The 17513-nt window shown below is 42.1% G+C and overlaps 1 protein-coding gene across 2 annotated transcripts in view; it reads right to left on the reverse strand.

Moving 5' to 3' along the window:
• LOC147123355 (zinc finger SWIM domain-containing protein 6) overlaps positions 1–17513 on the reverse strand; it is a 251037-nt gene that overhangs the window by 21668 nt on the left and 211856 nt on the right. For both annotated transcript variants that reach the window (XM_085971432.1, XM_085971439.1), the window contains exons 11-13: positions 9543–9700; positions 6108–6271; positions 3371–3452 (exon numbers count right to left, since the gene is read on the reverse strand). In XM_085971432.1, coding sequence (XP_085827558.1) covers positions 3371–3452; positions 6108–6271; positions 9543–9700 — 404 coding nt within the window. The remainder of the gene's footprint in view (positions 1–3370; positions 3453–6107; positions 6272–9542; positions 9701–17513) is intronic.

Raw genomic sequence — 17513 nt, forward strand, 5'->3', positions numbered from 1 at the left:
TTTGAGATGATCATTGCAGAATGATCCTGGAGTAGGAGGAAGTTTAGCTGCAGAGGTGGAGATGCTATTCCACTTGAGGTCATCAAACCATATCTCAGTGGACAACCAGGATAGTTGTCTCAGCTTTGGGAACTGGCGAGATTGTTAGTGAGGGCCGCTAAGAGGATGCCCCCCCCCCGCCACTGACAGCTGGTAAGGGAGATTGCTTTATTGGTAATCAAGATATCCGGGGTTCTGTGTGGTGCAGAGGCAAAGAGGGTATCCATAGGTGTGGGTGGGAGAGTTTATGCCAGAGTGAGATTGAGTGAAGAGGCAGGCCAAGTCTAAGTGTAAGCTGAAGTCCCCCTAGTTAAGTTAACAATCGGTGCATAAATGAGAACAAGGATTAGATGAGATCTCAGCAAGGAAGTTGCCACCCTGAACATCCTGTGGTCTTGAGTGAGATTGCCAAATATGGAAAAGTTTAGTGCCGCATATGCCTGACTAATAGGAACTGCATTGAGACTACCTAGTCATTTTGCGTAGGACCCTTACAAACAGCAGAGGGGAGTTTTCACTCCATTACCCTGGCATGATTTCATAGGTTTGAAGCCCAATCCACTTAATAACCTTTTATCAAATAAACAGTAGAAATGTTCAAGACTTAAAGGGTTAACATTTTATAGGAAACTTCAATTCCTTCATCAGGTTTGTGCAGAATCTTCAGCGGTCTTATCCTTTATTAAACATACAATACTTTATTTTTAAAAAGAGAGCAATTACATAAAATATGTAACTAAATATCCTTCCCAAGTCCTAGCCAAGTACCAGAGACACCTTAATGGGTTTCCCACTATTAAATGGATCTAACTTCAATTATTGTTGGAGTAGGGTGTGTTATTCTGTTTCAGGTCTTAACAAGTACTTTCTCACTGAACCAACTTGCTACTATACAGCTCTATGGAGTTAGAAAATGTATAATCAATTTGGAACTATATATATTATTTATCTGCATCAAGTTGAGGAATGTTAGTACCAGGGAGCAGAGCATCCCTCACCCCGCAACTAGCACAACCAGATCACAGTTCACAGCCAGACATGAATGTTCCTTTAGCACAACCTCAGCAGGGCACCCTCTATAGCACTGGCTCTCAAACAGTTTGGCATGAAGCCTGTCCCAGATGGAGTTTGACAAAGGACCAAAGTGAATGTGTGAGCCAGAGCTGGGATCCAACAGTGGTCCTGTGAAGCAAGGCGGCAGGAAACTGGCCCTGGTATGTTGCCCTTTCACAGCAGCCCCACCACTGATCCTGACTGCTTCCTGGTACAGTAAACTCTTTCGTATCCAGCACCTACAGGACCGGGATGGTGCCGGTTGATGAAAAATTCCGGATAACAGAGAGGTAGGTAATTTTTAACAAAAAAAATTAAAACCACAGACTAACTCAGCCACCGTGGGAAACTCTGACTCGGAAACGGAAAAACGAAAATGGATGGATTCGGCAAGATTATCTATTTTGCCGGTTATTAAAGAATTCCGGATGATTAAGTGCCATTTAAACAAGAATTTATTGTAGTCAGGTACTTTTGTTTTGCTCCTTCATACCACAGGTTTTCTTGCAGTGCTGGGGTGAACCACACTAGCCAATGAACTGCTGTAATGCCAGATGTTCGCTAACCTAGCCAATCAGGTAACAGTCGTGGCCTATGGAAATCCTGGAGCCTGATTGGGCCAGAAATTCGGGTCCCCACGGGTGAGTACGCGCTGGGTACTCGCACGTAGGCCCAACGAAAGTGCCGGTTTTGTGCATGTACTGCACGTGCGCGAGAAACCGGAACTTCCGTTCCCTTAAAGGAAGGGGTTCACAGGTCAAACACATGCGCCGGAGAGGCAGCGCGTACGCCTGGAACTTCCCTTTTTTTCCCATATTTCTCCGGGAGGGTAAGTCTCCAGGAGCTACGCTTTTAAAAAGCAGTCGCAAGGCCTGCTTTTAACAAGGTAAGTGGTGAATTAAGTAAAATTAAAACATTTTTTCCACAGGTTTATTATTTTTAAAATATTTTAAAGAAAGGTAAGTTTATTTTTAGCCCTGCTAAAAACTAATACATTTTTTCAAAAATTATTGTTTAAATTTTATGTAATTTATAGTTATTTTAAAAATGTGATTTTTAAAAAAATTATTTGAAGTTTGTAACGTTTTGGCTCTCCATGGCCCACGTGATCCCAGGGGACGCTGCGAACTAACTGCGCCCCTGGGATACGCAAGCACTGCGCGCCGGCAGTTGGAGCAGGCCCAGGATCGGAATCCCACGCGGGCCCACAGCACAACAGCCGGCGCGCTAGGTAAGTGCAGGTCGGAGGCTTGCACCCGCGGGAAGCCTCCGACCCGAATTTCTGGGCCAATTATCTTTTGTCGTCATCTTTCCCTTTTATTCCAAAGGGGAAAGTAGAATATTCTTAAATTCTTTTTTTTTTTCCTCCTCATTTTGTACATTTGTTTATTGCATTATACTTTACATTGGAGCACCGCATTAACTCCTGCCAAATTTAGTATTACAGACTGTATAATGCACATGATAATAAGTCACTATGATAGGACTTTTAAAAACAAAAATAATCAAACACTTTTGTTGGCCCTTTTTAAGGCACTCTTTGTACCTTTCTTTGCAAGTTTGTCCTCATTCTGCAATTCCTTTGCCAACAGGTCAGGCAGTCAAATTGTTCCAAGGCCTACACCAAAGCCATCTCAATTCTGCTACTTGGAGGTGTGCAAGACTGGCCCAGCTTGGTTTGCCCTCCAATTTTCCCTCCATGAGGAAGTGTCTGGCCTCTGCTTGCCACTTCCCTTGGGGACTGGGAATTTACTATATGGGGAAATCACAAAGTAACTTTGAACAAGTTTCCTAAAATGCTTGTAACAATCCGATACTCCCACATCCTTTTAGACACCGCTACTTACATTATCTACTTCACATGGAATCATTAAATCTACAGAATAAGCCTCTTCCCACCAAATATCGCAGCAACAGCAGCTCCAATGTTAATGCTGTTTCTCCGGGGTTTCCATGGATCGTCCGCCGAAATTACGGCGGTCGATTGGAAGAACCTCTGCGGAAATTAATGGCATTCATATCCATTAGAAATAGCAAACAAGAGCGAGTATTAAAACAGTTTTAAGCCTGAACCCTTTCTCCTCAGAGTTGACAGACCTGTTGGGCATTTCCTGTTTTTTTTTTTAAATTTGATATTTCCAGCATTTTTTGTTTAAGATTTAACCCTTGTCCTTGGGATTAGTTAAATTGAAGGTTTTCTGTTGCACGGATATTCTTTTTGATCACAGCCTTTCTTTAATGCAGCTGTTCATGGTGTGAATTACAACTTTTGACTCACCTACTTCTGTAGCACATGTTACCAACCATCGCACCATCTCACGACGGCGCCAGTTTAATGTTGATAATGTCATTCGCATAACCTGCAACAGAATGGTTTTAAAATGGAAGTTTAGATTTTTCAAAAATTGCTGGTCTAATAAAAAGCTACTGGAAAGAAAAACTTGTGTGGATTATTTGCATTCTGATCATTCCTTTTTGAAGCTACAGATTGCTGCATTTCACAGAAGGACAGTAATGATCAGCTACTTAAAAAATTTTCCAATGAAAGTTGTGCTCATCGACATGGGGGTGTTGGTGCTAGGTTACTAGGATGCTTTCCCATTTTTGACATCCATCATCCACACCAAATGCTTCCAGGTCACATTTAGCATGGTCAAGATGCAGAATAAAGCTCTTTCTTCTCTGCCCCAAATATGCGCCTCAGCCTTAACCTCAGAAACCACAACCTACTGCACCAATGATACTTCCCATTTCCAACACCAGTCTTTCCGCTCACTCTCGAGTCAATGGTCTATATAATTCCAAATTAAGGGAAGCTGTGTGCTGTGAGCATACACCCACTAAAAGCTTCCCAAACTTAGACACATCTCATCGTAAGGACCAGAATGTAATTTGATCACATCAACAACTTGCATTTACATAATGCTTTATGTCGGAAACACATTGCAGATCATTTTACAAACTGGGTAAATGAATGGTCACTGATTATGAAGGAGAATAGGTAGAATGGACTTAAGAGGCAGAGCAGAAAAAGCCACTGAAAAGTGTTTAGTAAGCTTCTGAAAGCAGAGTGGGAGGAGGTAAGGATTTTGGGATGGAACTCCAGAGGGCAGGAGCAGGATGTAAAGAGTGGCTGCCAATAAAGAAAGAACTTGCATTTGTATTTAAATAGTTGGGAAATATGCTAGAAAATGGCAAGGAGTGATTGGAAACCTATGCTGCAAAAAAGAGAGATTGGGAAGGAAATCAGAGGATGGCTAGTTTCAGGTCAACCTCTGCTCAGTTACAGCATTTAGTGGCCAATGTGTTCAAATAGCATTCAAAACTACTTTGTGATGGAGAGTATAATGGGGCTAGCAGTCAAGAACAAGAGACCAACAAGTGGCAAGAACAGTCCCAGCATGTTGGATTTTATACCAGTTCAATACATTTCTCCCTACAATTTGGACTCTAGGGGAATCAAGGGATATGGAGATCGGGCGGGAAAGTGGAGTTGAGGTCGATGATCAGCCATGATCTTATTGAATGGCGGAGCAGGCTCGAGGGGCCGTATGGCCTACGCCTGCTCTTATTTCTTATGTTCTTATGTTCAAAGGGAGAAAACCTCACCCACAAACTAGAATCAAGAAAACAAAGGCTCCAACACACATGGCAGGAGTTGCAGAAGCAGGAAAGGCTTTGAGCACAGAAGTGAACCGCCCGAGAGAAAACACGTCACCAAAAAAATAACCGACAACAAAACTACTGTTGAGAAGATTGTAATTGGGTGAGGCCAGCAAAGTAAACACAACGAAAGCAGGAGAGAATGTCAGTAGGAAGCGTTTTTAAAAATGTGTTCATTAGATGTGGGCATCACTGGCAAGACCAGCATTTATTGCCTATCCCTAATTGCTCGAGAAGGTGGTGGTGAGCTGCCTTCTCGAACCAGTGCAGTCCGTGTGGTGAAGGTACTCCTATAGTGCTATGAGGGAGGGAGTTCCAAGACTTAGACCCAGCGACGATGAAGGAATGTCGATATATTTCCAAGTCAGGATGGTGTGCGACTTGGAGGGGAACTTGGAGGTGTAGTGTTCCCATGCACCTACTGCCCTTGTCCTTCTACGTGGTAGAGGTCACGGGTTTGGGAGGTGCTGTCGAAGAAGCCTTGGTGAGTTGCTGCAGTGCATCCTGTAGATGGTACACACTGCAGCCATGGTGCTGGACGGAGTGAATGTTTAAGGTGGTGGATCAATCAAGTGCCAATCAAGCAGGCTGCTTTGTCCTGGATAGTGTCGAGCTTCTTGAATGTAGTTGAAGCTGCGCTCATCCAGGCAAGTGGAGAGTATTCCATCACACTCCTGACTTGTGCCTTGTAGATGGTGGAAAGGGTTTGGGGAGTCAGGAGAACACCCAGCCTCTGACCTGTTAGTAAGGCAATAAATATTGGAGCCAACAACTGGCTCGCTTGGGTGATGAGAACCTACAAGTAGCTGCTTTCCCTCACCTATCAAAACTCAAATGTCAGAGGTGAAAGGCCAATGTGGATGGGTTACTTTAATAGTGCATTTTAGCTACTGATGAGTAACTCAGTAAATAGGCAAAATATGGTGTCTGAACAATCCTCCTTGCTACAAATTTTACAAAAGGGAGTTCAGATCCATAAGTTTACAATTATTTTTCAAAAGATATTGCATAATTTCTGAGGTAATCTGCATAATTTCTGAGGTAATCTACATGATTTGCGATCATCACAATATGATCTCAAGTTGTTATGAAAAAGTGCATTAGAGGGAATAATATTTGTACGGCACAAGATACACAGCCACTTTTTTGGTCGGTGGGGGCGGGAGAAAGAGGGATCCATCTTACTTTATTAGTAATTTGAGAAGATTTTCACATGATGGTCCATTGTCACTGTCTAGCACAGTCAACAGTCTCAATAGTAAGAGCCTATCTGGATCCATCTCACCCAACCCTCACCCACTGAAATTGCCTTGGATAAAAAGAGCACCATCAGCATACAGATGTGGACTTACCTGAAGACCCAGCTCCAGGGACACTTTGAGAAGAGTAATATCGGGCAAACTGTCCATAGGAGTTGCTATTTTAAATGCATCCTGGGCGAGCTTGAAGATGTGTGATGAGGAGTGAATGTTCTTCTGTATGGATTCTAACACTGTTTCCAGCCTCATAACATCCCCTGCAATTATTTGAAAATATGCAGTTTTGCTCAATCGTTTTGTTCAAAAAAACATATCTAAATACAAGTTTGATTATAAAAAAAAATTTTTTAAAGCACTTTGTAGAAAACTGGTTTTACTTGGAAATTTCTTTGAATGAAATAAGACTAGGCTAAGGTTTTGCACATTTTGAAATAGTGTGTACCAACCTAACAAATACAAGTTGCTTTCAATAATGTACAAGCAAGAATTAAAAAAAAAATTTAAACAGCAGGCTTGGCTTGCTGGCAAAAAGGTATCAGATTTGCACGTGATTATTCTCCCCTCAAGAGGCTGCATTTTAGTTCAGTGCTAATTTGCCAGATAACAGCAGGGTAACCACGCAGGAGTTACAGGGTTGAGAATATGATAGTGGGTGTTGTGTATTATCAGGTGCAGAGGCCTGAAGTTGATTACATGCCATTCGGGCACAGAATTGTCAGCGCAAAGGGCACTGGAAGCCTGCACACAAACCGTGCACAAGGCCCATCAAAAATATTTAAACATACTGCAGCTAGAGCACCTTGGCAGCATTCCATTCACTGCATATCCATTCCCAATGGGTGCTGAAGGGGAGGCCCAATGGGTTTCTCAGGACAGCCCTTACCTTTACCTACAGCTGCCCAGCTGCCTCCTTTTCTGCAATTTGACCTTCGTGGGCTGAGTGCCCAACCACCACTCTCCAATAAAGGCTGCTGATCAAGCAGCCCTTCACTAGTTGTTGGTTCTACCAATGAGTCACGTGCTATGCGCCAAAAAATTTTACAATGATATGACCTAGTTTCCTGCAACAAGGTCAGTGCAGCCTGAACAGCACCAACCCTGGCAGCGCTGCGCGGGGACTGCATTATTGGCTCCACTGAATTAACCAGTTATTGTATTTAATGGTCTGTTTATAACATATTACAATTAAGGCAAAAGGCAACCAAGCTGCAGAGCACAAGTGATCCTGCATTGGAGAACAGCGGTGAACGCTCCAAGGCACAAGCAGCAGTCCCAGGCTTCCTAATAAAACAGGAAAAAAACAGCAAGTACAGGAAATCAAACAAAAACAAAAAATTCTGGAAATACACAACCGGTCAGAGATCAAAGATCGGTTAATTTGTGGGCTAGACCTATCTTCAGAACTGAAAAATTAAAGATAAGCAAGAATCAGAAAGGGGGAGTGGATAAACAACAGGTAGCTCAATCACGATAATTTAATGGATCGAATGATTTGCAACCTCCTTAAATGAAAAGCAGGAAACTGTTCATTGATATAAATGATCAGCTCAGTCAGGAAGACATTAAAGATACAAAAGAACTCACAAAAGAGCCAAGACAATGAGAGGCCCACCTGAAGAAAAAGGCAAGAAAATGAGGGAAGTTAGAGAGGAAAAAAAGCGACAGAAAGTCTACAGATGCAGGTCTGAAATGAAAACAGAAATGCTGGAAAAACAGTAGGTGCATCCATCCCCAAGGAGTAATAAAACACAGCCAAACGTACAGAATGTCAACCCACATCCCACAGGACTCCAACTGGCTCAAATTACCAGGATGGTCTGGAGTCTTCAGGAATTAAGGGCTAACCTCCAGGACACTGCTGCGAGCAACTCGGGAGAAAAAAATCATGGAGGTAATAGAGTGTATTTTTCCCATTTTTTTTGAACATTTTTGTTTATTATAAAAATGGGGGGGAAAAAGACTGTCTCACTAACAGTCAAGAATCATCCAATTGGGCAACGAAGAGTATGTTTGCTTTCTTATTGGCACGGATAGACGATGCACCGGAGGATGGCTGTGTCAGGCTATCAACGACAGGCGTGTGGGGGCAGGGCACTTGGAGGCGTGGGATCATGTGATGAAACCGCCTGCAATATGTCCATCCAGTGTGGGCAACCCTACACAATCACCATTACCCCTTGCAGTGAAGAAAATGGGGGCATATCGTTAAGAATTGATGTTATTAAAGTCCCTGTTTAGATCATAGGGCTGACAAGTCCTCAGAAGTAGTTTAAGGGGGTTGAAGGGCACAATTAGAGGGAAGAGTACTGGGAGAGGCAGGTTGACATTCTAGTGGTAGATTCTTCATCAGGACACAATACTGCTGTTGGTGGTAGTTGGGGTGGGGGGGCGGTCCTATGCCCTTGATGTTGGCCTGTTTTTCTCCTTGGGGATGGATGCTCCCATTGTGTATTTCCAGCGTTTCTGTCTTCATGTCAGATCTGTGTCTGCAGACTTCCTGTTGTTTTTCTCCAACTTCTTCCATTTTCTTGCGCGTTTCTTTGTGGGCCACTCATAGTGCTCTTTGAAATGTCTTTTGTTTCTTAACTGTCTTCCTGACTGAGCTGATCTTTTACATCACTTAACAACCTCTTGTGTTTCTTTTAAGGAGGTTGCAGGTTATTCATCCCATTAACCTCCTGTGATTGGATTATCTATTGTTAACCCCTCCCTTTTTTTCCCCTAATGTTTGCTTATCTTTCATTTTTCAGTTCTGATGAAAGGTTCTACGCAAAACATTAACCTGCCTTTTCTCTTTACACATACTCTCTACCCATTGTGTATTGTCAGAATGTTCTGTTTTTGTTCCAGACTTCCTAATGTTGTCTTAGGGTAGCAGCATCAACTTCCCCACTACCTATTTAAGCCACACTTCACTACAACAAATGACACATCAGTTTACAACTAGATCTCGGAAAACACATCTTGATTGAGACCTTTGAAGAATGCAGCATTAACACAATTTATTATCTGGATTTGAAGAAAACCTAATCTTTAAGATATATTCTCTCCTCTTTTAATGGACATCCCTGCACTGATTTGGCTGATCAGGCAGATAGATAACCTGAACCCAACAGCTGCTAGGAGATGTGTGAGCCCTACCCTGGGTGACTTCATCAGACTTTTCCCTCCCCTATGAGCCAAATATCTGAACTATACTCAGCAGCTCATATCAAAGAGCTCAGTACGTGAAAGATCATGAATGTAAACCTCCATCCAACCACTTGATGCATTGGAACTCCAACAGGCTGCAATGTCCATTTAAAGGAAAATTTCAGGACTGTACCACGTCATGAGTTACATTCACCTCTAATTTCAGAACTGGGCCAAAAGAATTTGAAGAGAAGCAGTAAAGGTAATTGAAGGGTTAAACTGCAAACCAAGAGTTAAACTGCAAACCAAAATGCACTTCAGAGAAGGCACAGGCGTTTGAAAAAAGAACATTTTTCCTATTTGAATTCAAGAGTAATTTAAAAGCAATTTAGTTACCTTTAGCAGCTGTTAACATTGTAGAAGCTAGCTCACACTGCTGAGACTCAATGTGACTTAAAGTGAACCAGCGTGGATAGCGGTTTGGAACAACAGATGCAATGTGGTGTGGACGTGATACATCTCCTGTTGGTGCTGTAGATTCCAATACGGGCAGCCTGTAAAGTGTCAGTAAAAGAACCTTTGAATTTTTTTCCTTTAGGTAATGATTTGCTTTTCCCAGTTTTATCTGCACGAACAGCTAAAAGTTGCAACAGTTACTGTGTCAAAGGCGAATAGACATCAGATTTTAATAGAACAAGGGATTCTTTTTTAAACGGAGAACTATTAAGCTCTAGAATTCCCTCACTAAACCTCTCTGCCTCTCTCTTCTCCTTTAAGACGTTCCTTAAAACCTACCTCTTTGATCAAGCTAAGGGTAGCTAATGTCTCCTTCTCTGGCTCGGTGTCAACTTTTGTCTGATTGCGGCCCTGTGATGCGCCTCGAGACGTTTTACTACGTTAAAGGCACTATATAAATGCAAGTTGTTGTTGTTATTAAACTGAACTGATCCAAACAGATTGGCCAGCCATTCATCTACCAGTTTGTGCGATGCTGCTATAGCAGAATGGTTGCCGTATTTGCCTACACCACAGTCATTGCAGCTTAGAAGTAATTTACTATGTAATATGCTTTGAAACATTGAGATAGACATACAAAACTGCAAGTATTCATTATAATAAATAAACTTTATTAACAATATCTTAACGAATCAAGACTATGTCTCTTGTGACTCATTTAAATTGTCAATGTAAAAATAGCAAAAGGATGGAATGAGGGGCAAAGGGAAGAAAGAGGACATAGAATCAAGAAGTTTATCAGCTAATCCCCTGAAAACCTCTTGAATGAATCTGGAAGTAGATATTAACAGACTAGTGTCATGGTGCAAGGTATCTTCATAAAGATGCAATGTTATACTAACAGCTATGATGCAGAGAACTCTACTTGCTCTCAGATAACAATGCACACCTTTAGTTCATTTTTTCTTCTCAAAAAGGTAGCTGTCCCACTAGTCCAAAACCTAGACCTAAGGATGTGAACATAGCACTGCACAAAGTTTTTTTTTTAAATCAAGCCTCTTTAGAGACATTATCAAATTTGAATAATCATTTTGGTAGCATATTTTCTTATCCAACAATTTTGCACTTAGACTGGATTTTCACAAACTCAGCAGATATCAGACTACAAACGCACGTGCGCAAATGGCCTTTGCCTTTCCTAATGTTCTAGAGACAAATTTATCTCAAATAACAACAGAGAATGCTGGAAAAACTCAGCAGGTCAGGCAACATCCGTGGGGAGAAATTTGAGTTGACGTTTCGGGTTGAAACCCTTCTTCAAAACTGGAAAGAAAATAAAAAGATCGAAGGCAAAGCTGCGATCGAACAAAAGAAGAAAAGGAGACAATAAAAGGTATTAGAAGCCAGATGAGATGGTAATGGGCCCGTGGAGACAAAAGGCAGCTGAGATTAGGTGTGAAGTGTACTGGCAGGATAAGAACAGCTGCCAGGTGAGAGAGAGAAACAAAAGGAAAGGGGGGGGGGGGGGGGGGAGGGAGGGAAAAGGAGGACCCAAAACAAAGGGGTGGAAAAAATTTAAAGGAAAAAAGTAAGAGGTCAAGGTTATGATCTGAAATTATTGAACTCGATATTGAGTCCGGAAGGCTGCAAAGTGTCTAATCGGAAGATGAGTTGCTGTTCCTCGAGTTTACGTTGAGCTTCCGTGGAACAATACAAGAGGCCAAGGACGGTGAGGTCCGAGTGGGAATGGAGCGGTGAATTAAAATGACAGGCGACCGGAAGCTCGGGGTCACCCTTACGGACTGAACGGAGGTGTTCCGCAAAGCGGTCACCCAATCTGCGTTTGGTCTCCCCAATGTTTGGTCTCCTCAAAGTTACTTGAATCAGTAGATGCATGCCAACTCTGTCAAACATCAAATTCTGACTGAAGACCATCTGGTCAATGCTGTTTTTCAAACTATGATTATCCCTTTATTTTAATGCTTTACTTCAAAGTGGTTACTGTAGATGCATCAATCTCTGTAAATTTTCAGGATTTGGATGCAATAAAATTACTGATAGCAACCTTAAAATCATTTATTTCTATATGGTCTGAAATTGGTACATCAATAAATGATCAATGCTGTTTTGGCCTGACTAGATTACTGCTCACTCACTGAATTGACCTTCAGCAAGCAGGGCACACATGCTTCACTTTCAACGAGAACAGAACTTTCAGCTCACCTTTTCCTGGCATTAGCATTATACTGCGGATACTTTCCCAACTCTCAAAGTCTCATTTCCAGATACCATTCATGTTTAACAATCATTTTCTCTCTTACTCACAGCATATGAAGCCTTTGCATCCCACACAAGCAGATGAAATGGGGGGCAGGGAAGTGATGCTTTAAATTCAAGAAAATCCTCAAGTTGGATATAAACTGTCATCTCAAAAATTGCAGAGTTCCCAGAGGAGATGAATTAACATGCAACATGCAAGACTGAGGAAATGATATAGTCAAAGATGCATTTAGAACCACTGGAGCGCTGATCTCACATAAGAGTTAGAGGTCAGAAAAATATTCTATGTCAGAGTTAGTCTTGCATGGCGTAGAATAAAATTAAGATTCAGTTCCTCTGGGGTAGAGGGATCTTCAGGCATCCATAAAGCCTAGTAATTAGTATGATACAAGTTGCAAACCATATTAGAGGGTTTGCATTTCCCAGTAAGTGACTTATCCTTAGGGTCAAGGACACAATTAGAATCCCTTACTACAGCAACTAGGCATTGTAGACAACTAGGGATAACAATCTACTGGTCTGCATTGAACACACATATTTGAGCAATAAAACTAGTTTACTTCTGTTTCTATGGACATGAGAACATATGACCACCAAGACAGGTACTGGGATGTGGATAGTTAAGGTTATGCTTTTGCTGAGCGTGACTACACCTCCTGTTCATGGTAAGAGAATGCAACTCGCCCCACCTATTCCTTACAGAATGTTAAACACTGTGCTGGATAGGCAAAATGTAAACGCTCTTATTTGAGGAAATTACTACTTTTTTTCTGTCCCCTCTGCATTGGGCTATTAATCGCTTAATAATTTTTGTCTGCAACATTAAAAATAATTACATCACCATAATTCTGTGACCTTCAAAATACAGGTCCAGAAAATCTAGAGGATGTAATCCCAGGGTCATACCCAATGCCCACCGTTGACCCCGCCAAAGTTCATGTGGTCCGGGGGGGTGGAGGGGGGAGAGGCCTCCAGGATCAGGTGTTGGTGGTTGGGCAGTGGGTAGAAATGGCACATCCACAGCCCATAGTAGAAATCGGTCTTACGGCTAGGACCCGGCGTATCCAGGTCCTGGCCAACGTCCCACTGAACATACAACACGAGTTCATCAGAACGGATGGGCATTTGAGGCCACAAAGTCCAATACGTTGCTTATATACCAGCAACAAACCCACCCAAGTGGTCAAAGGCTACTGTTATATTTGGAACTGTACCCCAGCAGTGACTATCAGAGAAGGGTGGGAAAATGAAGGAGAGCAAGTCATTGCTATATCCAACATAGATTAAAAATCTGGCAGCCCAAATTTTTCTGGTCAGCACCACAGCCTTGTCAGCAGCTGCTTCTCTTTTGATTTTTTTTTTACCAAACCTGCCATGAGGATGTCCCTTACTGCCACTAACCCTCACATCCTACTCTACTCTCAACAACAGTTCAGATACAGAGCTCCCTCACTCTGTGACCAAGCTTTCATTAGAACTTAAATGCTGGGAGAGCATTCTGCGCATGAGTTTCATTTTGCTTGTAAAAAACGATGTGGGATCTATACCCTTTGAAATCAATTTTAATTAACATATTTATTATGGAAACACTCCACTGTCCTAGTCGGGATGTCTGTAAACAGAAATGAGGGGTTAAGCAATGCTGGCATTTGATTTTTCTAATCCGTCAATTATATTTCTGGAAAAAAACCTTAGAATAAAAAAAAAGATACAGACCCTAGACAAAGAGATTAAATACAAAGCGTACAATATACAATGAAATGATAGAATATAGAGTACCAAGATTTTTTAAACCTATTTCACAGTAAACTACTACCAACCACAAAATATATTTAAGACCAATTATGATTCCAAATTTTCTTCTCACAATCCACCAGTGTGATAACTAACTGATATCAAGGACAGGGCAAGACACTATTTCATTAAAAAAAAACCACAACAGCTCCAGGAAGAAGTGCAGCCAACAGATTCCAAACGTTTCATTTTAATTCTGAAAAATGCCAGGTCCAGAATCTGGACAATTTGACAGTAGGAAGAAATTCTATTCTTGATGAGTCTCTGACAGCTTGCTTCTGTAGGCTGAAAATTGTTCATACATTTCTCTAAAAATTTCTAAGTTTTTTGTTTTAAATTTCTTCCCTTTGCAAATAGTATATGTGAAGGAGCTAACATCATCAACAAATTTATCACATTTCACTCAACTAACCTTCAAAATATGTATGATTTGACAGTGCCAATAGTCTGTTCTAATGCGTTCTGAGGTCACACACAAAGGACTATTGCCATTCAATTCGCAGTTAAGCTATTTTCACAAGCGACAGCAGTATTTAGCAGAAAAATGCCCCACACTTTAAAATACACATCTGGATCCTTTTAAATAAAGGAGATTTAAAAAAATTACTAAAAGCAGCTATTTCCACTACTACAATCCAACAATATTTTGGCTTCTGATTCAAATAATAATACATACAATGTAGTTCTAATTTAAATCTAACCAGATGTTGCAGAACACCATCACTATGGATTCAGCAATGGTTTAGTTTTACATTACTTAAAGGGGCACCAGCTTTATGATCAAATATTTTGACATTTTTCCTTTGTTTACAAACATAATGCAATGGAGTAAAGTGTTGACAGACAACCAGAGACTGATGCATGATGTCATTATGGTTTTAAAAGAAGGTGCCTAGCTCTCAGTTCCTTCCTCAAATAAAAAACTATTTTTTCAAATGTTCCCCAATAGGATTCCTGAGTGACAAACACAACATGCATATAAGTTTTGTAAAATAGGTATTATAGGGGAATTATATTCATTGAATTGCCATACAATCCTTACAAGCTGTAAAGGAGGAAAGTTTCCAGATACTTAGACACATGTATGCACAATCTTGGTCTTCTTTCATTATTTTAAAACTCCATGGTCAGATCACCCCTTAATCTCATCTCCAGGGAATATAACCCAAAATCTCTCACCATACCTCAGTCCGTTTATCCCAGATATCACTCTGGACTGTGACAGTGATAAACTACCCCTCCTCGTCCTTCTCGATCTGTCTGCAGTCTTTGACATGGTTGACCACACCATCCTCCAATGTCTCTCCACCGTCGTCCAGCTGGGTGGGACTGCACTCACCTGGTTCCATTCTTATCTATCCAGTCATAGCCAGAGAATCACCTGCAATGGTGTCTCTTCCCACTCCTGCACGGTTACCTCTGGTGTCCCACCCCGCCGAGAACCTATCCTTAACCCCCTCCTATTTCTCATCTACATGCTGCCCCTCGGCAACATCATGCAAAAACACAACATCAGGTTCCACATGTACACCAACGACACCCATCTCTACCTCTCCACCTCTCTCGATCCCTCCACTGTCTCTAAATTGTCTCACTGCTTGCCTGACTGGATGAGCAGAAATTTCCTCCAATGAAGTACTGGGAAGACTGAAGCCATTGCCTCAAACTCCGTTTCCTAGCCATCAACTCCATTCCTCTCCTTGACAAGTGTCTGAGGCCGAACCAGACTATTTGCAACCTTGGTGTCATACTTGACCCCAAGATGAGCTTCCAATCACATATCAGCGCCATCACTAAGACTGCCTATTTCCACCTCCATAACATTGCCAGACTCCACCTTTGCCTCAGCTCATCTGCTGCTGAAACCCTCATCCATGCCTTTGTTACCACTAGACTCGACTATTCCAACACACTCCTGCCCAGCCTCCCATCTTCCACCCTCCATAAACTTAAGCGCATCCAAAACTCTGCTGACCGTATCCTAACTCACACCAAATCCCTTTCACCCATCACCACTGTGCTCGCAAACCTACATTGGCTCTCGGTTAAGCAAAACCTCGATTTTAAAATTCTCATCCTTGTTTTAAAATCCCTCCATGTCCTCGCCCCTCCTTATCTCTAACATTCACCAACCCTCCAAGATATCTGTGCTCCTCCAATTCTGGCCTTTTGCGCAGCCCGGTTATAACAGGTCCAAAATTTGCAACCGCGCCTTCAGCTGCCAAGGCCCTAAACTCTGTAATTCCCTCCCTAAACCTCTCCACCTTTCTGCCCTTTTCTCTTTTAAGATACTCCTAAAGTCTACCTCTTTAGCCAAGCTTTTGATCATCTACCCGAATATCTCATGTGGCCTCGGTGTTAAATGTTGTTTGATAACACTTCTGTGTAGAGCTTTGGACGTTTTACTATGTTAAAGGTACTATATAAATGGAAGTTGTTGTTGGACCTTCAAAAGGGTGGGTAAGGTGCCCAAAACTGAACTGAATATTCCATCTAATGTCTGACTAGTGGTCTGTATAATTGAAGCAGCACTCCTTTACTTTTACATTCTACACTGCTTATGATGAAGCCCAGCACACCTTTAGCTTTTTAGCCTACAAGCTACTTATTAATGATTTTGGTACTAGACCCTAAAATCCCTTTGTTCATTTACCCCCTAGCTGAAGTTCACAGTAAGTTTGCTAACATGCTAATGGCCGCTACTCACATGAATTTACTTGGGTAATACTGTTTTACAAAAAATTTGAAAAGAAGTTTCACTCAGCAGATAGACTGGCGTCATTTTGCCTTGCATACCAAAGGCAATATTACTGCCTTAGGACATATATACCCCTCCACACTCTCAGCAACACACCACCTCAAGTCAAGTGACTGACCAGCAATATGATGGATGTTATCCACAAGGCCACAAGAATAAGAGGACAAAGCTCCATTAATCATTTATAAACTGCTCAGACAACTACTTACCCCATACAACTGGAAGTCAGATGGGCTTTCTACTTAAATCAACAGGAAGCACAAGATTTAAGAGTAAAAACAAGTTTTCTTTTCTTCAGAAAGTGTTTTGTTGCTGTGGCTTCAAATACAAACCAGCTGCCAAGATCGTAAGAAATGGCATGGCTGGATAAGAAAATGGCGCTACTCAAGTACACAGATATATCCGAGGGCGCTCCGCTTCTTCCCCGAACAGAGGCCCAACCAGTCCCCATCCAGCACCACCCTCCTCTGCCTAGCTGAACTTGTTCTCACATTGAACAACCTCTCCTCTGACTCCACTCACTTCCTCCAAATTAAAGGTGTTGCTATGGGAACCCACATGGATCCCCTTTTGGTGGGATATGTGGAACATTCTTTGTTCTAGTCCTACTCGGGTCCCCTCCCTCACCTCTTTTTCCCAGTACATTGATGACTGCATTGGTGTCATTTCCTGCTCTCACCCGGAACTGGAAAATTTCATTCACTTTGCTTCCAATTTCCACCCTTCCCTCTGACTCTTCCTTTCCCTTCCTCGACTTCTGTCTCCATTTTTGGGGCTAGGCTATCGACCAACGTCCACTATGAGCCAACTGACTCCCACAGCTACCTTGACTACACTTCCGCCCACCCCGCTTCCTGTAAGGACTCTAGTCCATTATCCCAGTTTCTCCGACTCATTGGTTCTGACGATGCCAGCTTCCACAGTAGTGCTTCCGATATGTCTCCCTTTTTCCTCAAATCGAGGATTCCCCTCCACCGTGGTTGACACGGCCCTTGACCGTGTCCATTTCATTTCCCGCACTTCTGCTCTCACCCCTTCCCCTCCCTCCCAGAACCACGATAGGGTTCCCCTTGTCCTCA

Source organism: Somniosus microcephalus, chromosome 2 (assembly GCF_052327205.1).
Source record: "Somniosus microcephalus isolate GS21.2 chromosome 2, FLI_Smic_1.0, whole genome shotgun sequence".
Classification (NCBI taxonomy): Eukaryota; Metazoa; Chordata; class Chondrichthyes; order Squaliformes; family Somniosidae; genus Somniosus; species Somniosus microcephalus.